Genomic DNA, 26,303 nt, shown 5'->3' on the forward strand with positions numbered 1-26,303 from the left:
CAAATAGGTTCTTAGTGCCTTCAACGTCTTTATCTCTATGACGGCATAAACTTTATGAACCAATCTGCTTTGATGCACTCAAAGAAATTTCTTAGTACACCCAGAGAAAAGTTGATATATAACGTGCTCATTTCAGTACCATACGGTATTGATAGTAAATCAACACCGTATGGCAACAAAGCAAAACCGCATGGTAGGTTTCGTACTATTTTGTTACTAGTTTTAGTACCAATCCATTATTGATTTAAGTACCAAACCGTTATATAACATTCCGCCGGGGTGGTTCATTAGATCCAAAATAAAAAACCATTGAAAATAATTTTGAGCTTATTTGATTCGATAATTTATATAAATAATTACAAAAAATAATGTTATATTGTGGTCAACTTCCATTTTTTGTATTTAGCAATTGTTTCCAGCCCATCGTTTACGACAGAGGAGACTTTATCATGTTTTTGATATAGACAACGGCCTTAGAGTTTGCACTATGTATTTTCATTTTCACCGCTATGAAGAACTTGAACACGATTTTACCCACACAAATCGTATTAAAACATTTTATTAAATTTAAGCCAATACTTCTGTTTTTTAAGTTGACCTGTTCATTTTATTACTCAATGTTTATTCAATCCGAACGAATTGAGTAATTAAAACAAATATTTTATAATCGCGCCAATATTTTAAGTACAAAGCTGAACAACACCGCGGTGACAAGAATACAAATGCGATGCCGTCAATTCTTAATAACCTCCTCCGTATGTTATTAAATTGATACCAAATGATATTAAAAATATTTGTCAATAACCGGATTAAATTAATACCAGCCGGTGTGGGCCTCTAAAAAACGCAATTCTTATCCGATTTGGCTGAAATTTTGCCGTAAGGTTTTGTTTCGCCTCCCAAGATCCACGCTAAGTACACCCATTTGAATACCATTCTGTATTGATACCAAAATAACACCGTATGGTATCAAAGCAATACCGCACGAATGTTATTGACGAATGAACTGTTATTGCAGTTAATACTTAACCTTTTTTGGTTTCAGTACCAAGTCGCTTTTGCTTTAATACCAATCTCGTTATCACTTGTATATTAAACAATTGCAATTAAATAATGTTACAACGTAACTTCGCTTCTTTGTATTCAGCATTTACATATCTATTGATTCTCAGAACTAGTTTACATATGAATATATCAACACAGCATCGTTTACCATGGAATATATAGAGCTGTGTGATGGTCATTAGCTCGACACCGTTTGTAAAAAATGCCCACTCAAATCAAAACACATGACCGGCCGTAAAATGTAAACATAAGTAATTTTTTTTTCATTTCAGCAGATTTTTCTTCAATTTTTTTGCAGATATTTGTATTTGAAGCAGCAGATTTTGTTAGCCGTAAATGCAATACGAAGTGTTTGCTCAAACAGCAGCACTATGTTTTCATTACATTACTTATGTTTACACTATACGGCCGGTCGTGTGTTTTGATTTGAATGGGCAGTTTTTACAAACGGTGTCGAGCTAATGACCATCATACAGCCGGAACATTGAGGTCCGGTCTATGAGGTGTTCATTACTGTCACGAGAAGCTTAGATGCGAGCTTCCGGGCGCATCCACAGGTTGCGGACAGTGGAATGCTCCATACGTAGTAGCTGCAGAGGCAGTCGCGGACAATCAGAGGTATTGAGCGGAGATTCTCAGTGAGAAGTCGGTTGGCACCGTCTCTTGCACAAATACTGAGTGCCTATGATGCTCGATAAGACAAGGCGAGTTATTGGCGCCTTGAAATAACCAATGGCCACCTTGTCCCCGCGGCGATCGGTCCTTTGGACCGGAACGAGCTTGCTCACACAGGAGGTTGACGAAGATCGCCACCTCCACTTGAAAATGTGGCTTCAACAACAACAACAAATTATGTTGGAATATTATTGAAAGGAAATCACCTGATGAACCGATCCTTGTACACATGGACATTGCGGCCATTGGTATTCATTTGGAAGGGTGGCGAGAAATCTCCCGTCAACTTTATTGCTCTGCTTATGTCCATACTGTCGTTGCTACTGGCATTGTAGCTAATTTTTACTTACACCGATATTATGTGAAAAACTATGTGGTATGTAAACAAACAGAGACTGAGACACACATCTCCATTTGGCTTCTGACAAACTTACAAGAAACTTCCTTAATAATAATAGGAGTGTGCTCCTCTAAAAAAACAAAATGTATTTTTTTGACATGTTTAAATTTTTATATTAATTTTTTTTTATCTGAGATTAATTATTAATCATTTCTCTAAAATTATGACGGTAAATTATTGTATTTAATTAAAGCTACAATAATTTTAAATATTTCTTTGAATAATTTTTTTTCCAAACATGTACTGTTCAAAATAATGGGAGTATTAATACATACATTAATTTTATTAATAAATACTTAAAGTGAATTTTCGTTTTCAGAAAATTGCAATTATTCAATTTTTTGTTTCTAGGTCAAAATTCAAAAAAGTTTAAAAGACGAATATCCCCTAAACCAGTGACGATATTGTTGACTTCAAGCGTACTTTTTTTATAGGGATTTTTGAACACTACCCATCAAAAAAAAAATTGAAATCGGAAATCGGAATTTGAAATGGGCCTGCCAAAGGCGCCCGAACAACCCTGATCTCATCAACACCTCAGCTCAAACCATTCCAAATTTCAGAGAGATATCTTTACCCGTTCTCACACGGCATATATTTTACTAGATTTTTTTTCGATTTTCTCCCACTGTACAACTTATCACTACTTTTAACACCCCATGTTTGACCGTCTATTTTGTAAATTGCGATGAAAATTATGTATTGGGCAGACTAGCAGACGTCTGTCTAGACCCTTTTCCATCAAATAATAAAATTTTACATTCGTCGGTCTGCAGCATGTTCTCTATTTTTCAATCGAACTTAGCTGTGTATGTAGCTGTATACTTCTTAGTCAGCAATGGTACTTTCTTAGACTTTTTGCTAAAAAATTAATTTGCAAAAATTCCCCTCTTAAATCTTTTTTGCTATATCACAAATGTATCAATTAATTGATACATTTGAGCAAAGCATCCACTATTTGTTTAAATTATCTATATATTTTTCAAAGTTATTATTTTAAGTTTCGTAGTTTTGGGTTAATTCTCGCCTCTTTTGGAATGGTGCTTTCTAAGTCCCACTATTACAGAAATTATTGTTAAAAATTTATTAATCACAATTAAAACAGCATTATTGCCACTTTTCTATACTTTGTTTTCACTTCTTTTATTTTATTTTATAAAAATCATTCATACTCCTATTTTTATCCGGGCATCAATGACATCAAAAATATATTATTTATTATGTGCCTATATTTGTAATTGTACTTCTTGCATAGCCGCTTAAATACCAGTAGAATATCACTTAATTCGGATGTTGGTATACCAACAAATTTGACTTGTGAAAATATGAGGCGATAACACTTACATTATGTACATTTCAAATACAAATTTTGCCCATGGACATTCCACTAAGGAACAGGGGCAAACTTCTCACATATCAATGAGTGCAGTCCGATTCAAGTTTAAGCTCAATGCTAAGGGGTCTCTTTTTTAAAGCCATCAATACCAATGTTACCATCAATAGGAGGGGAAAACCACCGCTGAATATTTTGTCTGGTATCGCAAGGATTCGAACCCAGCGTTAGGCGGACATGCTATCCTCTGCGCTACGGTGACCTTACAATAGGGTGGCTTTATCTCAAAGGGAAAAATCGATGTCAATGTTTCAGTTTGTTAGATTTTAAGATTCCAAAAATTTAAACACAGTTGGAAGATGTTAACACGTGCTGCTGGTGTCTCAAAGTTTTGAAAATCTCGATTTTTTGGCTATTTGGCGACTTTGGGGACTTCGGGGACCCAAATCTCTAAAACGGCTGAAGCTATTTGCCCGTGTCAGATTTAGATAAAGCATCCATATATATAATTCGCCCGATTTACACTTAAAAGAGCGCAGTTACAATAATTTTGGACAGATATGCATGAAATGCGGTATGGAATGTTGTAGTACCCATCTGAAAGCCTCTGCCAATTTTAATTTAAATCGGTTCAGATTTAGACATAGCTTCCATATAAAGATAGTAGCCGAAGTTGAATTATTTGTTATTGTTGTTGTAGCAGTGTGTTGTACACTGATGCGGCAGCCCTTGCCGACGAAGGAAGCATGGGAATTATTTGTGATTATTGGCTGTTGTGACTGTAGGTTGAAAACTACAATGGGAACTATATACAAATCTGAACCTATTTTGATAAAAATTGGCAGAGGCTTTCAGATGGGTAATGCAACATTTCATGCTGAATTTCAAATTGCAAATCCGTCGAAAATTGTTGTAACTACGCCCTTTTAAGTGTAAATCGGACGAACGACCGATTTTTCCCAAAATTCATAGCTTCTGTCTTTGAATTTGGAAAGCAATATATGCAAATTTTCGTAATGATTGGATAATTAATGCGATCTCTACCTTAATTGCAAAAAATGGCAGACTGACTATCAGCACAAGGGTTACCTTACACGTTTTTGGGGACATTGGCTTCATTATTTCGAATTCGGTACTACTTACGTTACTAAACATGTAATGTAAAAAAGAGAATGTCCTTTAATTAGATGTATGATACGGGCAAATAAAATAAGTCGCCAAATAACCAAAAATTTGAGATTGTCAACAATATTAGGGCCCAGCAACACGTGCTAACATCTTCCAATTGTGTTCAAATTTTAAGAATCTTAAAATCTAATAAATGAAAAATTTTAGGGGTGCGAAAAAAATGTTAAACCACCCTAATGTACATATATGTCGGCAGCAATGCCGAATAGCCCCATAAAAGAATAAATGTGGGCAAATGAAGATTTAATGCTGTTTCTTGACTGAGATGCTGAGTGTGAACGTTTGCAAATTCAAATCTGCCCGTGAACGTTCCATTAAGAGACAGGCGAAATTTACATTCCATATTTATTTTTCCTATGAAATAGCAATAAGTAGTATCGACAGTTATGAGTAAATTAACAGAGCAATTTTTTTTCACATGAAATAACAACAAGTAAAAAGGCGTTAAGTTTGGCCGGGCCGAACTTTGGATACGCACCACCTCGGGTATATATGTAAACCACCTTTCATCAAAATCAGGTGAAAATTGCATACCTAACGAAATATGTTCCGATTTGGACCAATTACTAAAAGTACAAGTCATTGTTCAATTGTTTATAACCAATTTTTTGTTTTTTTAGTAGATATATATAAAAATAAACCGATCTGAACCATATACAACATGGATGTCGAAAAGCCTAACATAAGTCACTGTGTCAAATTTCAGTGAAATCGGATAATAAATGCGCCTTTTTTGGGGCCAAGACTTTAAATCGAGATATCGGTCTATATGGCAGCTTTATGCAAATCTTGATCGATCTAGACCAAATTGCAGAAATATGTGGAGGGGCTTCACTAAACTCTCCGTCCCAAGTTTCGGCAACATCGGACAATAAATGCGCCTTTTATTGGCTCAAAACATGAAATCTAGAGATCGGTCTATATGGCAGCTATTTCCAAATCTGATCCGATCAGGGCCAAATTGAAGAAAGATGTCGAAGGGCCTAACACCACTCACTGTCGCAAATTTCAGCAAAATCGAATAATAAATGTGGCTTTTATGGGCCTAAGACCCTAAATCGGAGGGTCGGTCTATATGGCAGCTATATACAAATCTGGACCGATCTGGGCCAAATTGAAGAAAGATCTCGAAGGGCCTAACACAACTCACTGTCCCAAATATCAGCAAAATCGAATAATAAATGTGGCTTTTATGGGTCTAAGACCCTAAATCGGAGGATCGATTTATATGGGGGCTATATCAAGATATAGTCGGATATAACCCATCTTCGAACTTAACCTGCTTATGGACAAAAAAAAGAACCTGTGCAAAGTTTCAGCTCAATATCTCTATTTTTAAAGACTGTAGCATGATTTCAACAGACAGACGGACGGACATGGATCGTCTTAGATTTTTGCGCTAATCATGAATATATATACTTAATAGGATCGGAAATGTATATTTCGATGTGTTGGAAACGGAATGACAAAATGAATATACCCCCATTCTTCGGGTCGGTCATCCTTATTGGTCGGTCATGTGTTTTTGTTTAGGTAAACATGCATAATAGCATAAAACACAACAAAAGCAAGTTTTTTATCAGTTCCGTATTAATGTCTCCAAATTTTAGAAAATTTTTATTTTTAAAGCTGCTGATTTAGTCAGTTATTATAGCAGTGCAACAGCAATAATGCCCGCTTTCCCATTTTCAGCACTCAACTGCTGTTGTTTTAGCAAACATTTTTGCTATTTTGAATAACAAATTTAGTTGAGTGCAAACAATAGTCTTTTATTCAATAATAAAAACCAATACACACGTATTAATACTGCCCGGCACGGGATAGCTGTGAACACCACGCAGGCTGGAATATTGAGCTCCAATTTGTGTGGTGTTCATTGCTTTCACGAGAAACTTAGCTTCGAGCTACCGGGCGCGTCCACATTGCAGCTACTCTATATGGAGTAGCCACAAGGATGGATCGAGTGGATCTGGCCGGGCAGTTAATTAGGTGACGTGTATCGTGCGGTCCCTGGTTATAATCGGAACATACATCTTGCACGTCGGCATCAATCCTTGCTCTGTAGGAGTTGAGGCGGCTGCATCTGCCGGAACGTAATTGAGCCACAACTACTCTGGTTTGCCGGGGGAGGTCGATTTCTTCAGGTGCAATGGGAGGCGGTCGTTCTCCAAGGACTATATTCGCCCGGTAGCCAATTACCGCATCTGCTACCGTGTCTGCATGAATGTTGTTTAGATCTGCTTGATATGCCGCCTGATCTAGAGGTTCTCTCTTGTAGCGCTGAACCTCACGCTCTAAATCATGTAGATCTACCTTAAGGCTTCTGGGTGGTGGATATCTATCCACAATATGATGATTTGGATGGTCTCTGCGAAAACAGCCCAAAAGGTATTGCTTAGACAGCATGTAGTTATGGAACTCCCTATTTCACTCTATGGTACTTCTTCTTCGACACAGATAATTCGCGACCAATCGCTGGAGGGGCGTGTTGGCGATGTCCTCAAATAATTTGGCATGGCTGACCGTTTCGAATGCCTTCGATAGGTCCAGTGCCACGAGGACCGTCCTATCACATGGCCTGGGCTGATTGAAGTCACAGCAAATGTGTGCGGTGATGGCATGCAAAGCTGTTGTTGTGCTGTGCAGTCTGCGAAATCCATGTTGATGCTCGGCCAATGGAAATTCTCCTACGAGGCTCCTACACCTCAGTGTACGTGTACGTGAGCGGAGAGTCTCAGTGATAGGCCGGGCGGCACCGGCTCTTGCACAAATACTGAGTGCCCATGATGCTCGATATGACATGGAGAGTTATTGGCGCCTTTATATAACCAATCGTCATCCTGTTTTCGCGGCGATCGGTCCTTTGGACCGGAACGATCTTGCTCACCTACAGGAGCTTGACGAGAATCGTCACCTCCACATGAAAATGTGGTTACAACAACAACAACTGCTAAACAGTAAAAAATTGTTGCTACCGTATAAATCATTCTCCAGATTTGAGTTCATGAGCCCCTTAGCTCAGCTTGAATTTTTATCCGATTTGGCACAAATTTACAAAGAGTTTGGCTATGTCTTCCAGCACTCGCGCCAAGTATGGTACAAATCGGTCTGTAACTTGATATAACTACCATATAAACCGATCCCGATTTTACTTCTTAAGCCTATAAAATTCGATTTGGCTGAAATTTTACATGGAGTGCTTTATTATGCTTGGCCGAACTTAGGGTTTTGCTTGTTTTCTTTTATTTATTTTCCGTTATTTATTTTAGTTTATTCTACTTTGTTTTACTTAAACCCCCTTCATTAATGGAGCAGTAGACATTTTCAACAAATATCTGACTCTTTAGCAGGCAACCTGCTGGTCTGAAATTAAAAACTTTTGCTTCGAGTTTGTTTTTTTGTTGGCTCAGAAACAAATCCCCATTGAAAATTGGGATAAATCGGTTCTGTATTTAATATAGCTCCCATCCGGTTTTCATCGACCGAATTTCCAAATATTCTGCAAAATGGTTAGTGATATGGTATGCTATTAACACACAGAACCGACTGAACTTCTTTTTTGTGTAGTGCATCAAAATAACCGCTTTGCCCAAATTAAGTCCTTACTTAAGGCTCTATCAAAATATATGTTCTTGTCTTAAAACATGTCAATTTGTGCTATTGTTTAAGTTGCACACATAGCGTGATACGAACGAAACTATTCACATATTCAAATAGCACATGTTATTTTATTCGATTAGAGCGGTGCTCTATTCCTTCTGACAAGAACATAAAGAAATCAGCTCTTTCTGGAAACAAAAATGTTCTCAATTAAAAAATTAATTGAATCAATCATTTTTTAATTTTGTCTTTTTTCAATTAAGATCGTGGTTGAAATTTTGACAATTTTCAATTAAAAATTTATTGATTCAATCATGTTGTAATTGAAACTAATTTTTTTTCAATTACGATCGTGATTGAAATTTCTGCAATTTTCAATTAAAAACTTTATTGACTCAAACTTTTTTTAATTGAATCTAAGAAACTTAAATATATAAAATGTGATTGAAATTTGTATATTTTTCAATTAAACAATAACGGCCAAGACAACTAAATTTTTTTCTTATTGCGACTAAATTAGTTCATGAAGATCCGGAGTCACCCTACCTCTCACTGAGACTCTCCGCTCGATATCGCTGATTGCCCGCGACTGCCGTTGCAGCCACTCCGTATGAAGCATTCCACTATCCGCAAACTGTGGACGTGCCCGGTAGCTTGTGTGGTGCTCACAGCTGTACCATGCCGGGGGAACTCTCTGTTTCACTCTACGGTGCTTCGACTTCTTATTCATAAATTCCGGAAATCTATCCACTCCATGCACCGGTTACACGTTACCGACCGATGATGGAGGCGGTTCTGACATCGGTTCAATTCGGTGCGTACAACCGGCTGCCATTGGATTGGACCGGTACTGGTTTAGGCAGGCTGTGTTCTACTGTTAAGTCACTCTCGAACACCTGTAGACGGGACGACAAGACCTCAGTCACTTTTACCGGGGACGAAGTTACGAATGCCATCCGGGGCGACGGAATCTCTACAGTGATGCTGAGGAATCTGGGTCAACCTGGAGTCGAGTACCTTACAACTGTCCTCAACCTGTCTTTGAACATTCTTATAGTACCCGATGTCTGGAAGATGGGCAGTGATCCCGCTACAGAAAGAAAAGGACCCGAATGAGGGATAGTCTTACAGACCGTTCTACCTACTCTCACCAGTGCTCAAGACGCTTGAGGGACTACTCTTCCCGAGCCACGTTGGAGAATTTCCATTTGCGGAGCATTAGCATGGATTGCGAAGACTGCATAGCACAACAACAGCTTTGCATGCCAACACCGCACACATTTGCCTTGGCTTGAATCAGCCTAGGCCATGTAATAGGACGGTTCTCGTGGCACTGGACTTATCGAAGCCATTTGACACGGTAGCCATACCAAACTATTTGAGGACATCGGCAATACGTCCCTCCAGCCAGGCCTGAAACGGTGGATCGCGAATTATCCGTGTGGTCGCCAGTCATTTGTCGCACTTAGGGCTTAGAAATCGAAACTCCATAGATTGAAAGAGCGAGTTTTTCAAGGCGGGTGATATATCCGGGACTATTTAAACGCATTACTAAAATTTTTCAGATTGTTATAAATAAAAATTGCAAAATCGTTCATTAATAACAAGAACTACTTTATAGGACCGATTTTAGCAACATTTTTAATTAAATACACAAATTTGTTAATTAAACCAGAAATTCATTTTTTCTGTGTTCCAATGATGCATAAAAAGTGACATGTCATAAGACAAAAACAGCTTTACAACAACTTTACTAGTTTAAATTCAATTTTAGTTCTTAGACTTTTAAACTTACCGTTTTCGTTTGCCGCATTCGAGCACCTTCAGCCGTTCCCAACCTTCATCGGTTTTAACCCATGCTTCACCAGGTGAACGCCAATCTTTTGAAATGAATGGCATGACAACTAACGCTGCTCTTTCTGTTTTGTTGTTGTTGTTTTTTGTTGAGTTGTAAAGATTATCGCTTTTCTTTTGAATAACCTTTTGTTTTTAATTCGTTTTTTTAATGGCTGTTTTTGCGTTATGAAATTCAATGTGGTATTTGGTAAATCTTTTGCTGTTTCACTTTTTTTGTATTTCCATCGAAAACAATAATTTAGTACTGATTAGTCAATTTTTTTAGTTTATACCTATATTTAGGACGGTTGAGCACTCCAGTTGCAATATTTTGGCTTGTTGCTAAAACTAAGAGAATTTCGAAAAAATAGAAAAATTACTTTGGGTTTTGTTATCAAAACATTTTCTATGTAGCCACGAAGTTCATTTTTTGAACTGCTTTAAAACACATTTCTTAACGCACTGCCCTACCATATTAAGTAGTTTCCCCATCATTTTGCTTTTCTCAATGCAATGGCTACACTTTTCTTTTGTTTTTGTTTATCAATAACCCCCCATATGCCCACATTGCCTTATTGGGGATAGACAGCTGATTTCTGCAATTACGACGTTTCTATTGTTTTTTTTTTTTTTTTGCTTCTCTCATTTAGTTGCTCCCTCTCAATTCCGCTCACATTCGCTCTCTGCCCATATGTATCTTGTATCTGTGTATGGCTATTATGAGAAAGAAACTTTGGCTTCATTTTAGATGGATGACGGATTTCGATTTATTATTGTTTTTGTTATGAATTGCAAAAATATACACACAAATAAATATTGTTGTTGCCTTTTTGTTTGGTGCTTTAATTGCACACCAATGCAAAAATATTAACTGGTTGTATGAATATATACATAAATATGTATGCATTTTTCTAATTAGAAAGGAAAAACGGAAAACTTTTGTATAAGACACTAGGAGTACTACAAACATGATCTTAACATGAAATATTAATTGGAAGATTTTCCACCACCTCCATTATACTATATTCTGGCTTTCTAAAACATTGAAAGCCACAATATTTCTGAATAAAATTGCAGCACAAACATTGATTTATTTCCAATGCTTAAAAAAAATGTTGAATGAAGTACTTAAATTACATATTATTGATTAGTTTTGTTTTAGAAAACAGTTAATACACAATTTGTTGTTTCTTCATAGAACACTTCGATGTCTTTTATTTGTATACTTGTATATTTATTGTTGTATACTTGTGTGTAATAAGGATCAAAAAGTCGACACGACCACGACACCACAGGTTCAGGTTCAGACTCTCAAACAGGCACCGACCGAGGCACCAAATGCAAAGATTTGAAATAAACAAATAAAATCTATTGTCTGTGAAGTCGACTTTTGACTAATCGATTAATCGACTTTTTGTGTAAAAATGTCGAAAAGTCGCGGTCGACTTTTAATGATTAAAAAAGTCGAATAATCGACTTTAGGGGTGCTTTATTTACCAAATAAACGATTATTCTCGCTTAATGGCTGATACTAGGTTCGTTTTTCACCGTTGGAAACCCATTTTTTTCGCGATTACTTTAAAACACTGCACAAAATACAATGATAAAATAAAAAATTTATTAAAATTTTACCATAAGTAATGAGGGAATGTCCTACTGAAGGAAATGAACAAATTTTGTTGCTAAAAAAAGTAATGTGCAAAAATATCGCCTTTAAGTTGGTACTACAATATATTCGTTTTCCACAGTTGAAAACACACATTTTTCACGGTTACTTTTTTGAAACAATACAAATATCTCAATGAAAACATAATACTTTTATGAGTTTTTTTTTGATAAGTAATGAAGGGTTGTCCTACTGAATGAAATCTGTAAGTTTTTTTGCTTCGAAATCTGTTTTCTAAAACAAGTAATTACCAAAAAATTTTGTGAAAAACAAACATTGTACCAGCGTTGAAAACCCTTGTTCGCGATTATTTTTTTTTGAAATATTGTGTAAATAACAATTTTAATCAAATTTAACTATAAGAAATGAGGGAATGTCCTACTGATCAAAATCAGCAAGTTTTTTTGCTTTAAAATCTATTATATCAAAACAAGTAATCGACGAAAAACAAATATAGTACCAGTCTTTATGGGTTGGTATCATGACGTAACTACCAGGTAGTGTACCTTAAACAGCTGAATAAAATTTTTTCTCGCGAAGTGCACTATCTGTTAGCGAGTTTTGGTTGTGTGTGTGTATAATAGTTAAGAACCATGACACACACAAACAACGAAAAATGGCGCGAACTAGTAATATACACAAAATCAGAGTTGAGCTGATTTTGACAAATAGTGCATTCAATATTCTACTGTCGATAACACAGCTGTGATTTTTTTTTCTAAAATCTTAAAAATATGTACTATTTGATCCGATATTCCACATATAAGCAACAAAACAGTTTTATGATGAAAATATAAATATAAAAGCCATTTGAAGAAGATAAGTTGTAAAACAAAGTTCATTTCTAAAACCATTTTAAAACTTAAATTCACGGAATTTGCCACTCAAGGTAGTTTCGTTGGGGGTAGATTTGTTTTAGAAAACAGTTAATTCACAATTTGTTGTTTCTTCATAGAACACTTTGCTAATGGTACCACCTCTGATTGTATCATTACAGCAATCAAATGTTTTTGGTTCCATATCAAAACACGTTTCTTTATCTACACTTATATTTTCTCCATTTTATATTCCGTTTCTCATATAAATAAAAAACAAAACGAACCACTGAAACCAATAAAGCAAACAAGAATGATGCCGGCAATTGTTTCAAGTGTTGCCACTATAATAATTTTTTGTCATTTTCCTCACTTCAAGCAGAGCATTACTTTTCCGCCTATTTTTAGCCAACGTTTCGCCGACTTTTTTCTATATGGAGTTTGACAGCAATCCGCCCGAAAAGCTGAACAGAATACTCAGCTTATGGCTGGTACTATCTTCTTTCCGGCACGGGATAGCTGTGAACACCACGCGGGCTGGAAAATTGAACTCCAATTTGTGTGGTGTTCATTGCTGTCACGAGAAACTTAGCTTCGAGCTACCGGGCGCGTCCACAGGTTGCGTATAGTGGAATGCTCCATACGGAGTTGCTTCAATGGCAGTCGCGGACAATCGGCGTAATCGAGCGGAGAGTCTCAGTGAGAGGCCGGGCGGCACCGACTCCTGCACAAATACTGAGTGCCAATGAGGCGCCTTTAAATAACCAATATCCAACCTGTTCCCGCTGCGATTGGTCCTTTGGATCGGAACGAGCTTGCTCACCTACAGGAGCTTGGCGAGGATCACAACCTTCACATGAAATTATGGCGACAACAACAACAACTATGTTCGTTTTTGGCTAAATTGTTTCGTGATAGCATTTTTGGATAAAAGATTTAGAATCAAAAAAACTTGCTGATTTCATTCAGTAGGACATTCCTTCATTAAGGGTTGGTATTCTATTCTGCTTTCGGAATAGTCGCGGAAATCTTTAATTGTTCCGCGAGCGGAATTTGATAGTTATGCTTTGTTTTTATTTTCATATCAAAAGACGTTTTTTATCTGCACTTATGGTTCTATTATTTTTTTCGCAAGTCAATAAAATAACAAGAACATAAAACGAACCATTGAAACCAATAAAACAAAAACGATGCTGACAATGACGTCAAGCCTTGCCACTAACATTTATTTTGCCATTTTTCTTACTATAAGCAGATTACTACTTTTTCACCTATTTTCCAAGATATATTCATTTACAGTTAGTGACGGTTGCTCAACAACAAAACATTGAGTGCACTATCTGTCAAAATCAGTGATTAGTGCAACTCCGATTTTGTGTATGTAACTAGTTCGCGCCATTTTTCGTTTTTTGTGTGTGTCATGGTTCTTTACTATAATACACACACACAACCAAAACTCGTTGACAGATAGTGCACTTCGCGAGAAAAATTACACTCAGCTGTTTACGGTATACTACCTGGTAATTCATCATGTCTGTTTCCCTCCAGCGTTTCGTCGAGGTTTTTTTTTAAATGGAGTTTGACAGCATTCCGCCTGAAAAGCTTTCCAAGGCGGATTTAAATAGGTGAACTCACGCGAACAGCTGTAAGCAGCCGGTAAGCTTTGACGGCATTAAGATGACAGATTTTTGTTGTTATCTTCTTTCTCCCATTTTCTCAAGGGTGGTACTACGTTCGCTTTTCGCGGTGAAAATCCAAATAAAAAAAGTGAAAAAATTACCGAAATATTTTCATTTCACCATATGTAAATGCTGGTACTACGTTCCTTTTTGCGGAAAAATTCCGAAAATCGTTCTTTCGGTGGGTTGGCAAGGTTACTTCATTTGTTTTTTTGGGTTTCTTTGAACAAAATGTTTCCATTTACATATAAAAATTAATAAAAAATGAATATGTCACCAAACAATTTATCAGCTGCTTACGTACACACAAATGTGAGTGTGTGGGTCGTACTGAAATTCATATATGTGTTGTAATTTCAACCAAAAACCGCCCCTTCGTAATTAATAAACAATGAAACACAGAACAATTTAAAAAGAGACAAATGCAGCATTTATTTGTAAAACTTATTAGATTTTGTAGTATTTTCACTATTATAAGTTAAATAAGCACAACTTTCCAAAAGCCTTTGTTAGCATCTTCAACCTTTATCCAAATATTGTTGTTGTAGTTGGAAGACCAAACACCAACAAATTCTTTCACTAACCTTATTATTTCGTACAGATTGATTGAGTTGCTTGTTGAGAAAGAAATATTAATCTTTCTTTCCATACGAATAAATACAAACGCTTTTTTTCCACCAGAATAAATACATGTGAGCAACATTACTAACACTAACAAACACTCAGTTACAATTAGAAGTATGGCAACTTTGCGAAAGAAAATGACCTGTTGCACAGCGACTGTGGTCGTGCTCTAAATGGGCGTCCCGAAATGTAAATTTTCTCTAGATGAAAAAACAAGTTATGACGAAAGAAACACATTCCGTTTGTTTTTTATATGAAGTTTCAACCCGAAAACCGAATAGTAACGGCAATGACATAATTACCAGGTATGGTACCGTAAATAGCTGAGTACAATTTTTTTTCGCGCGAAGTACACTATCTGTCAACGAGTTTTGGATGTGTGTGTATTATAGTTAAGAACCATAACTCACACAAACAACGAAAAATGGCGCGAACTAGTAACATACTCAAAATCAGAGTTGCACTAATCAATGATTTTGACAATATTTTTTGTTGGAAATATTGGGTTGCCTTAAAAGTAATTGCGGATTTTTTAAAAGAAAATAAATGCATTTTTAATAAAACTTAGAATGAACTTTAATCAAATATATAATTGCCATTTTGTTCGATAACCTTTTGCCATCTTCCTGGCAAATTTAGTATTCCACGCTCATAGAACTTCTGGTCTTTATCTGCAAAAAACTGAACCAAGTGCGATTTTATAGCCTCATCATTGCCGAAAGTTTTACCATTTAAGGAGTTCTGCAAAGATCGAAATAAATGGTAGTCTGATGGTGCAAGGTCAGGGCTATATGGTGGATGCATCAAAAGTTCCCAGCCAAGCTCACTCAGTTTTTGGCGAGTGACCAAAGATGTGTGCGGTCTAGCGTTGTCCTGGTGGAATATGACACCTTTACGATTGACCAATTCTGGTCGCTTCTCCTTGATGGCTGTATTCAATTTGTCCAATTGTTGACAGTAAACATCCGAATTAATCGTTTGGTTCCTTGGAAGCAGCTCAAAATATACCACACCCTTCCAATCCCACCAAACAGACAGCATAACCTTCTTTTGGTGGATATCAGCCTTTGAAGTGGTTTGAGCTGGTTCACCATGCTTGGACCATGATCGTTTTCGACTAACGTTGTTGTAAACAATCCATTTTTCATCTCCAGTTATGATTCGTTTTAAAAACGGATCGAATTCATTGCGTTTAAGGTGCATATCACAAGCGTTGATTCGGTTTGTTAAATATTAAAATCGACGCCAAACAAACAAATGTAAACAAAATTTCGCGCACTTTTTTTCTAAAGCAAGCTAAAAGTAACAGCTCATAACTGACAGAAGAAAGTCACAAGCCGTTGAAAAAATTTGTCAACGCCGACTATATTACTACTATATTACCAACAATTACTTTTTGGGCAACCCAATATATCTTGGTACCGGCCTTAACTTGTTTTTTCAACCGGTGATACATCACCAGGGACTTAAACTAGTCGAAACTTCTACCCTCCAAAGAATTTTCGGCTCAGATACAATTTCCCTAATAACCTCCGACGAATGCATACCAGTGACAACCTCTTCTGGCGCCACGTTGTCCGTTGGAGAATTTCCCGGGAAATGTGCATCAACGAGTAGTTCTAGTGTTTCCTCACTAGACATTGTCCATACATTCTCTGACTTCTGAATATTTCCCCACCGTAATAGGTCTCGAGGACAGAATCTTCCTCAGGTGTATCCTCCACGGAGCTGCAGAATTTCAATCCACGATCACAATCATATGGTCCTTTTGTGGCTTTCGCCCCGTTGCAGAGTTTTCTGCCGTACTTCCCTAGACCAACCAGCTATGGGGTCCATAATGGCGCTGTTTGGCCCTTGGCTTGACACTAGGACATGCTGACACAAGCGAGTCATTCAGGGCCTTCGTGATACGCTTGACCATTTTGTCTTTATCCTCCGCAGTTTCCACTTTCTTTTCTGGTCTAGAAGGAAAAGACGTACAGAATTTGTGCCGAAATTTATTCAAATCTGCCTTTCTTCTGTTAGCCGAGGGACCACTTCTGCAGTATTTTATCCAAGGCTGAATCAAATATATGTGACAACCTCTTTAATTTGGTTGAGCGGGAACGGTACGACGGTCTTGGCTGCGGCTTAGCTCGCCGGATGGGGAGGTTCTTTTTCCGCTGAGGCTTCACATTTAAATTTAGTTCGTACCAAGATATATTTATAAACCGGAAGATATTATGTTACTAGGAAATGGCAAGTTTGAACAAAAAGGAAACGGAAATCAAAGTTATCAGCTCTTTCGTTTCTCTATGTGTACCCTTGTCACCCATTATTCGAATTCGTTTCCAAATTTCTCGTATCATAAAAGACTTTGGTGTTTTGTCTTCAAAGGCGACCCACCCCTTATGACTTTTCAGTCATCCATGGTATTTTCTATGCTTTTCATTGTAATGAAAATACCCCTTATCGAGCTTTAACCCACTTTTACATTTCCACTACATTCTCAGCCTTTCCGTATATTATCAACACATATTGTTATAATTGATTACATTACAAATTTTTAATTTTTATTATAAAACAAATTAATATATTTATATAGATCTAATTGAAATTCATTATTGCTTAATTTTTAAATTATAAAAAAAATCAGTTGGTTTCTGTCTTATAATAGCTTTGTTCGATGACATATATTAACATATTTTTAATTTGATTTTCTTTCTTTCCTATTCTAATATATATATGCATATATGTATTATTAAATATTCTGCTTTGTATTTTTGTATGTTTTTTTTTTTTTTTTGTCTAACCACTTAAAAGAAAATATAATATAATATAATATATATAATATATAATTTTCATATATTTCCTTTAGAAAGAAGTGGAGTAGGAAACAAATAAAAAAAAAAAAAAACATCTTTCTAAAGAAGATATATGTGATTTTTTTTTTTTTTTATAGATTATAGATTTTATAGGTATATGTACATAAGTTTATGTGTTTCTGTTTTTAGTTGTTTTACTTTCTCATGATATTTTTTTTTAATAGTTCCTAAAAATAAATCTGTCTTTTTATAACTCTCGTTATCGTTATATTTCTGTATGTTCTTTCATTTCTTTGAATATTAATAATTATTATTATCTTTTTCCTTTTTTTTTTTTTTGTTTAGAATCCAAATTTGGTCGAAGAATGGTAATTTTTTTGGATTTTTTTTTTTTTAGTTTTTCTTGATAATGATATAATCGACAAGCCAAAGACAAACACAATTAGGTGTATGAATACTACGTGAATCTTACTGTGCTGTTGCCAACTCTGTCTTATGAATTTATGGGGGCTTCAATGTGGAACGTTTGTGACTTGGGGTGCACCCTCAGGTCAGAAGTACTGTACAAGCGTGAGCACGTTTGTGGCCAGAAATGAAGATGGTGCAGGTATGGGATTCCTTCTAATTCCATAAAAAAAATCAAGAAAAAAAAGAAATTTATTGCCACCACTAAATAAAAACTATTTCACTGCCGGAGCCAATTTTTTTAATGATGTAGTCAGCACACAAGTTCAAAAGGAAAAGGATGAACTCAATCAATCATTCTCTCAAATCAGTTGTCAATCTAAGAAAAAAATGGAAATTTTTCATTGGAAAACACGCGTTAACTCTGGCTCTCTCGTCCTATTAATGACATCCCCTCTCTGAAAAGTGATAGTTTGCCAGACCCTGGCCGTTGAGATCCAACTCTGTCTTAGCATCATGTGTTCCCATCTCTGTTCATCTGTCAAATGCGAAATTGGCAGGCCAAACATTAAAATAAAAAAAATAAGTAAAAACCGAAGCAGCTAAAAAATGTCCCTAATAAAATATAAAAAATATTGGGATATTGGCAACAAGATGCAGCCGTCACAAAGCCAGCTCTTTTCATGAAGCCTGCGTCTGAAAAGAGTTGGGAAGAACAATAATACAGTACACCAAAAAGAAATAAATCAACAAATCTATGGCCGAGTTTCTTTTTCCATGGAGGTGTGTGTGTGTGCCGCCTTTATTGCTTGTTGACAAACAAACGAAAACACATCAGGTATTGAAAACAATTAAAAAACATTTCAAGAAAATGATTTGTCCTAAATTCTTTCAGGATGCAATTTGTATGAGTATGGAAAAATTGAAAGCGGTCATCATAAAACAATCGCCTGCTGTGTGTCATTAAAACTGAATAAAGTACGCGAAGCATTTTTCCACACACGAAGTGGGCATGTTAAGCAAAATGTAAAACAGGTAAAACTTTATAATTTCTATGAAAAGATGCTCAAATTTTTATAATCTCCTTCAGTGATGCTCCTGTATGCAAATTCTGCCTCATTATAATTGTCCGGACAGACACAAACAAATACCTGGAATCGACAACAAAAGGGACCAATGACATTTGTGTCCGCAAGAAGCAAAAGGAAATAATGTGTGGCACCAAACAAACCGTGTCCATTATGAGCGGTGGCAAATGTCTCACACAACTGGTATAAGAATTAAGGTGGCACAAATGCAATTTTGACAACATAGGCCGGCAAAACGAATCATCACCCAAGTCGTATTCACGTTATTGGTACCAATTGTGTTCAACATTGATGGCAAGGGAATACAAAAATCATAAAGGAGGAAACTCTAACCAATTGGAAAAATATCTACATGTGTCCATCAACGCGTACAAACAGCACCATAAAATCAGCAAAAAAATTGTTTATGACCGGTAGCCTGCTGTCCAAAATAATGCTCTGTGGAAAAAGGATTCAAATATGTCATATACTTATTTAGCCCAAAGTGGCAACGACAACAACTGATATGGATGGGTTGTGTGAGTCCTGGAAGTCAAGTAGGATGCTAACTAATGAAATGGATATGAACAATAAGGTCAGGAGGATCTACATGGAAATTTAAGATAAGTCTCATGAAATATCATTATAAAATTAATATACTAATGTCTTTTTTCTCTTTACAGGTAAATTATTTAAACTTCATACTAAAGTCCCTTTTCCTCTTTCTAGGTCCTTCAATCGCAACGGTTACTGGCAAAAAAAAATCTCTACAACAATGGAATAATCACAATGAATGACAACTCTAACTCCTCGTACGTCCTGTGGTGAAAATACTAAAATCTTGGTGAGACCTTATTAAAATAAGTCCGATTAGAATTACGTACATAGACCCTAGTGGACAGGTAGTCTTGCACTCTACTGTCGTAAATGTTGCGCGTGCATAACACCAATGCGATTTCCTTTTAAGTCCTCAATTTCATATTGGCTGTTACCAACCCTCGCCCTAATGCGACATTTAAGCCATTGTCTGCATAATTTCGCGTTTATACCTTTGGTAAAGTTGCTTTGCCTAAAACTTTTTCGGAACACCTCTTGTCCTGGTTTAAATACTATCTCTCGACTTCTCCTATTATACGACTTTACATTCCTTTCATAAGCGTCATGCATCTTTTCCTTTAGCCTCTTGTGTAGGATTTGCATCTGGTTAGTCTTAGGTAGAATGAACATATCGCCATCTTCCAATGAGTTCAGTTTTCTAAGAATTTCGTATGCATCCGCATGTGTTACCATGTTGTAGCCAGTTAGAGCAAAGTACGGGGATATTCCCAAAGACGCATGTATGGTTGACCTCAACGTACATTCAATTTTGGAAAGTTTCTCATCCCATTTGGATTGGTCGTCATCCAGGTAGCTCCGTATGCTGCTCAGTATTGTCTGGTTGACCCTTTCGCTAGCGTTGGCCTGTGGTGCATGTATGGCTGTGCGCACGTGTCTTATGCCAAACATTTGCAAAAGGTCTTTGAATGACTCAGAGGTAAACTGCTTACCATTATCGGAGTGAATCACCTCAGGTACTCCGAACTTATGGAAAACCTCATCAATGAGAAACGCATTCACCAGTTTCGTTGTCGCCTTTTGCATGGCCTTTAATAAAACAAATTTGGTCTTGTGGTCTAAAACGATAAAAATATAAGTTTTGCCAGATTTTGTCCTCGGATACGGGCCTAGAAAATCGATATATATGCGTTGAAAGGGCCTTTGTGTTATAAATTCATTCCCCATGGGTGGTCTGAGAATTTGTTTAGGCGGTTTTGTTTCTTTGCATACATCGCAATTTCGGACAAAATCTCTAATTTGTGTTGTCATAGAGGGCCAATAGAAAAACTCTCGTATATTGTGCAAAGTCTTTGCAATGCCGCCGTGGAATGTATTATGTTCATGGGCTTTTCTAATAATCTCTGCAGTCAATCCCTCAGGTAGCCATATCTTCCAGCAATCATCTTCATTTTCTACATCGTTGCGGTTAAATTTCACCCTTTTATACACAATGCCCTCTTTGACCTTCAAATCTGGTAGTCTGTCGCCGTTTTGTTCAATTGTGTCGATAAGAGCTAAATACTGTTGATTCTTAAATTCCTCTGAATCAAAATTGAGAATGCCAGTCTGATCATGTGCTATTTCTTCCATATCCAACCTGGACAACATATCAGGGACTATATTCATAGAACCTTTACGATGTTCAATCGTAAATCGGTACCCCTGGAGTTTCAAACTCCACCTGGCGAGTCGACCATTTAAGTCATGTTGTCTCATCAGCCATTGCAAGCTGGAATGGTCAGTGATCACTGTGAATTCCATTAGCTCTATGTATTGCCTGAATCGTTCAATGGCTAGTATTACGGCAAGACATTCTTTTTCCGTTGTCGAGTAATTCTTTTGTGCGGTGTTAAGCTTCTTCGAGAAGTACTCGATCGGGTGCTCACCTTCTTCATTATCTTTCTGGAAGAGCACGGCACCAATACCAACATCTGAAGCATCACATTGCACATAAAATGGCCTTTCGAAATCTGGACTAGTTAGAACAGGGCTAGAGACTAGACGTAATTTTAGTTCTTCGAAAGATTTCAAAGCATTCGGAGTCAAAACAAATTTAGATGATTTCTTTAGTGTATCAGTAATCGGTGCTGTCAGAGTCGAAAAGTCAGGGATGAACCTGCGGTACCATCCAACTGTTCCAAGGAACTTTCTCACGTCCTTTTGGGTTCTTGGTGGCTTAATGCCCATTATTGCCTCTATCTTGCCAGGATCAGGTTTCAATTTTCCAGCTCCCACGATGTATCCTAGGTATCTTAGTTCCCTGTAACAGAACTTGGACTTTTCCATATTGATAGTCAGGCCAGCAGCCGTCAGTCTGTTTCCCACAATAGCCAGCATCTCTAGGTGAACGTCAAAATTTGGTGATACCACTAAAAGATCATCAAGGTACACAAACACTCGGTCTTTCAACTCTGAAGGAATCACCTTGTCCATCAATCGACACATTCGTTGAGCTGCATTGCACAGTCCGAAAGGCATTACCTTGAATTGATAATGTGGCCTTCCCTGGACTGTGAATGCAGTCAACGGTCGACTTGATTCCTCCAGAGGAATTTGCCAAAATGCGTCCTTGAGATCAATAGCCGAAATATAGTGTGTATCACCCAATCTCGACAATAACCCATCAATGTTGGGCAAGGGATACGCATCTTTTCGTGTGACCTTGTTCAATTCCCTAGCGTCTAGGCATAGCCGGTTCTTGCCAGGCTTCATAACCAATGTCACGCGATTATTCCACTCGGAATTCTGTGCCTCCTCTATCACATCGAGTTCTATCATCCTGTCAAGCTCCTCATACATCAGCCTTTGTACGGCTGGACTAACTGGAAAGTAGCGCATCTTCTTCGGTGCAGCATTGCCCACATCAATTCTGTGTGTCTCTAGCCGCGTCTTTCCTAAACCGAATGTAGTATAACACCTAAATGATAATTTTGCGTTCTCCAAACGCATGGTTTGTCCAATATCCAATTGATGTGTCTTAGTCTCTGTAGGATAGTCAATTTCATTGATGAATTTATTCTCTCTCTGAATCCGAATTCCTAATTTACCCCAAATATCATAACCTAGAATCAGGGATTGTTTCAAATTAGGTACCAAATAGAACAAAACCTCTTGGCGAATATCTCCACACTCAACAGTGAGTTTAACCTTCCCAATAATCTGCTCATCTTGTCCATTTGCTGTCTGTATAAATGATTTGAAATTGAGTATTGAAACATTCATCTTCTTTAGACTCTCCAAACAGTTCTTGCCCAGACAACTTATTGAAGCACCACTATCCATTAGGCCTCTAAACTCAACACCATTCAATTTAACATCCAGGTATGGTCTCACGTCTCCTTCTGTGCCTATGCATGTAGATGCTATCTCCCTTCTTTCCTTTTTTCGTCTAGCATGAGCTGTCCTTGCCTTCGAAACTCTCTTGCTAACAGGTAAAAAATCTTTGAAAATTTGGTCTCGTTTCTGATTGTAAATGTGCAAACGCTGTTCATATGGAATGAGTACTTTCAATCCTCTTGCTGCCGTATCTTGTGTCGTCTTAATTATGTTGTTGGATGAATTCGCAGGTAGATTTGTTGGCTGAAATGGCACAACTACTGGGTCTGGATTTGTTTCGAACATGTCAGCCCAGTCCTTTGCATGTTCCTTGTGGAGTTTCCCAAGCATTTAGGGCATTTGGGCGATGTAACACCATCGAACCCACATTTGAAACAAAAAATATTCCTCTGTTCGGTAGGGCAATCTATAAACGAATGGCCTAGCATTTTGCAATTCCAACAAGTCAATTGCTTAGTAGTAGTTGGTGTTTGTTGTAGTGCCTCCACCTCCTGGTGATAATGTTCCTGTTCCGTTTCGTAGTAGTCCAGTTCGTGTACACGTCTAAAGTTCTGTTGCTGTTGCCGGAATGGTGCACGTTTCGCTATATTTCTCTCTGCCCTTTTGCACTCTTCTAAAAGTTCCTCAATGGTCTCGATATCCTTAGGATAAACTAACTGCATCAAACCGTCTTTAAGATTGTCCTTAATTATCCTAACTATCTCATACTCGTGGATCTGCACACGCATCTGATTCCTCAACTTAACCACTTCAGTAATAAATGAGTCAGCCGTTTCTGATGGCAATTGCCTTCGCTCCATCATCCTGCGTTGAATTTCGAAGTCGCTCTCGAAATTCCTAAACTTCTTGATTAAATGGTATTTCAGATGATCCCACTGACAATAAGGGTTCTGCTGACGAAACTCCCATATCCAGTCATAAGCACGTCCTGTCAAAAAGTGGTGAAATCCCTTAACAAAAATGTCCCACGGACAATTATAATCTATCCTAAGCGATTCCGCTCTAAATACAAAATCCTCCACACTGACATTCTTCGATGTGCCGTCGAATCTCAACCCCCACTTCTGTAACTGTAAAGGGGTCATAGGTTTATAACCCAATGACAAATTCTGATTCACATATTGTGTGTGCCCACCACGGTAAAAATCAGGGTTAGGTTGTTGCTGGTTAGGTAGTCCTGCATCCTGCTGTTGTCTTGATCGTTGTCCATGAAAACTCGCGTCTTGTTGGTATGACTGTGCATTGAATCGCGGTTGTGAATGGTATTGTCCCTCGTGACCGTTCCTATTGTGGTCATTGTTCAATGTGCTATTAACATGAGAGTCTAATGAATTCCGAATAGCCTGTGGAATCATTACGGCTAAGTTCTGTTCTATCGATCTCATCATGCTAGCCTGAGCGGCCCCTACAGACGCATCTACGTAATCCCGTAAACTCATACCACCTATGTTAGCTCTAACATCAGGGTTTACGTTCTCCTCTACTGTCGGTAATCTTTGATCTTGTCTCGACATCCTCGCAAACTCCCTCCTTATCTCCTGTGCAGTGATACTACTATATTCAGGAGTAGGTATGGTACTCGGTGTCCCTGGTGACGATGTAGTTCGTGGGCCAAGCTCCCAAGGAAACGACAATGACATTAATGGAACTATACGGTTCTGTGACACCACTGTCCTGTCCAGGCCAGATCTAGATGAGCTAGAATTTGGGGTGTAGCCTGTCAAATTATGGTCTGTCGGAACGTCCTGTGTGCCGTTACTATCTACCTGACCAAAAAGATTGTTCCTAGCTGCAATCCGACTCGAGACTCTAGAAGGTGCCTTACTGTTAGGCATGTCCTCTAAATCAAACCTGGCAGCAATCTACTTAAAAGGACGGTGAAGTGCCAAACGTCTCAACATATAGGAAAATTAATTAGCTAACGCCCTTCCCTCTTTGAACGGTTCTTCCTGTATGAGGGGTAGAAACACTAAGCCAAAAACTTTGTATTCCGATGTATGTATCGAACGTTTGATTGTTCGATAAACAAATATGTCTATTATTAGCTTGTAAAACTATATCACGAGTGTTTTTTTTTTTTTTTTTTAAATGGATATCAATTTGCAATATGTATTATTGTTTGTTTTTCTCTTAAATTCGGATTATGATACAACACATATTCTGTTAGTAGGTATAGGTTAGTTATATTGGCATGTATTAGTATATGCAATTTTACAAATATTTTTAGAATTTTAATAGCACAATTGTACTTATTAAATGCTGTCTTATTTGTCTTTTCAGGTTATTATGTGGCTGATATTAGTAGTGGGCTGTCAAAGATGGGTACAGAGAAATTTGGAGCAAATTTATACTAATTCATAAAAATTAAGTTTTTCTAAACAATAATTTAGGAATTTAATATATATGACCATAAAATTGTAATGGAATTTTAACTTTTGCTGTTTTAAACAATAAAACAAGACGAAAATTCCTTCGAATTATTGAGTGTTTTTATTTATGTGATTTTGTGATGGGTTTATATAAAAAAAATATAAAAGCTGATATCTTCGAGTTTATACAAAAATGGACTATTTCTCTTTTTCTTGGATTATCTTTACCAAATTCAAATTGTATTTAAAAATCGACACAAAAACTAATAAATATACTGCTATATAGCGTTATCAATTTATGATTTTTGATACGACAACAAAACAATCAATTTTGATAAATGGCCCAATATTCGATAAGATCTTGAATCGTTGCTACACAGCATGGTACTAAATGATACCTTCTGGGACACCGATCCAAGTCGAATTCTCCTATTAAGGCTTTGGCTAAGGGATATAGAATTTTAAAGGCTCGAATGTTGGGCGCCAAAATGTGACAACCTCTTTAATTTGGTTGAGCGGGAACGGTACGACGGTCTTGGCTGCGGCTTAGCTCGCCGGATGGGGAGGTTCTTTTTCCGCTGAGGCTTCACATTTAAATTTAGTTCGTACCAAGATATATTTATAAACCGGAAGATATTATGTTACTAGGAAATGGCAAGTTTGAACAAAAAGGAAACGGAAATCAAAGTTATCAGCTCTTTCGTTTCTCTATGTGTACCCTTGTCACCCATTATTCGAATTCGTTTCCAAATTTCTCGTATCATAAAAGACTTTGGTGTTTTGTCTTCAAAGGCGACCCACCCCTTATGACTTTTCAGTCATCCATGGTATTTTCTATGCTTTT

At 37.2% G+C, this 26,303-nt stretch overlaps 1 protein-coding gene across 4 annotated transcripts in view; it reads right to left on the minus strand.

The window, feature by feature from the left end:
- The window catches only part of LOC106082940 (F-box only protein 32), a 94,351-nt gene extending 82,876 nt beyond the window's left edge, over window positions 1–11,475 (minus strand). The window contains exons 1-2 of one of the 4 annotated variants that reach the window (XM_013245703.2): window positions 11,346–11,475; window positions 10,057–10,445 (exon numbers count right to left, since the gene is read on the minus strand). In XM_013245703.2, the coding sequence (XP_013101157.1) occupies window positions 10,057–10,160 (104 nt within the window). In that variant the 5' untranslated portion in view covers window positions 10,161–10,445; window positions 11,346–11,475. Of the gene's footprint in view, window positions 1–10,056; window positions 10,446–10,568; window positions 10,704–11,107; window positions 11,200–11,234; window positions 11,320–11,345 lie in introns of those variants that run through there. The other 3 variants (XM_013245704.2, XM_013245707.2, XM_013245706.2) reach the window with 3 other exon arrangements.
- Window positions 11,476–26,303: the final 14,828 nt, after the last annotated feature.

This window comes from Stomoxys calcitrans, chromosome 1 (genome assembly GCF_963082655.1).
Source record: "Stomoxys calcitrans chromosome 1, idStoCalc2.1, whole genome shotgun sequence".
In the NCBI taxonomy this organism is placed as follows: Eukaryota; Metazoa; Arthropoda; class Insecta; order Diptera; family Muscidae; genus Stomoxys; species Stomoxys calcitrans.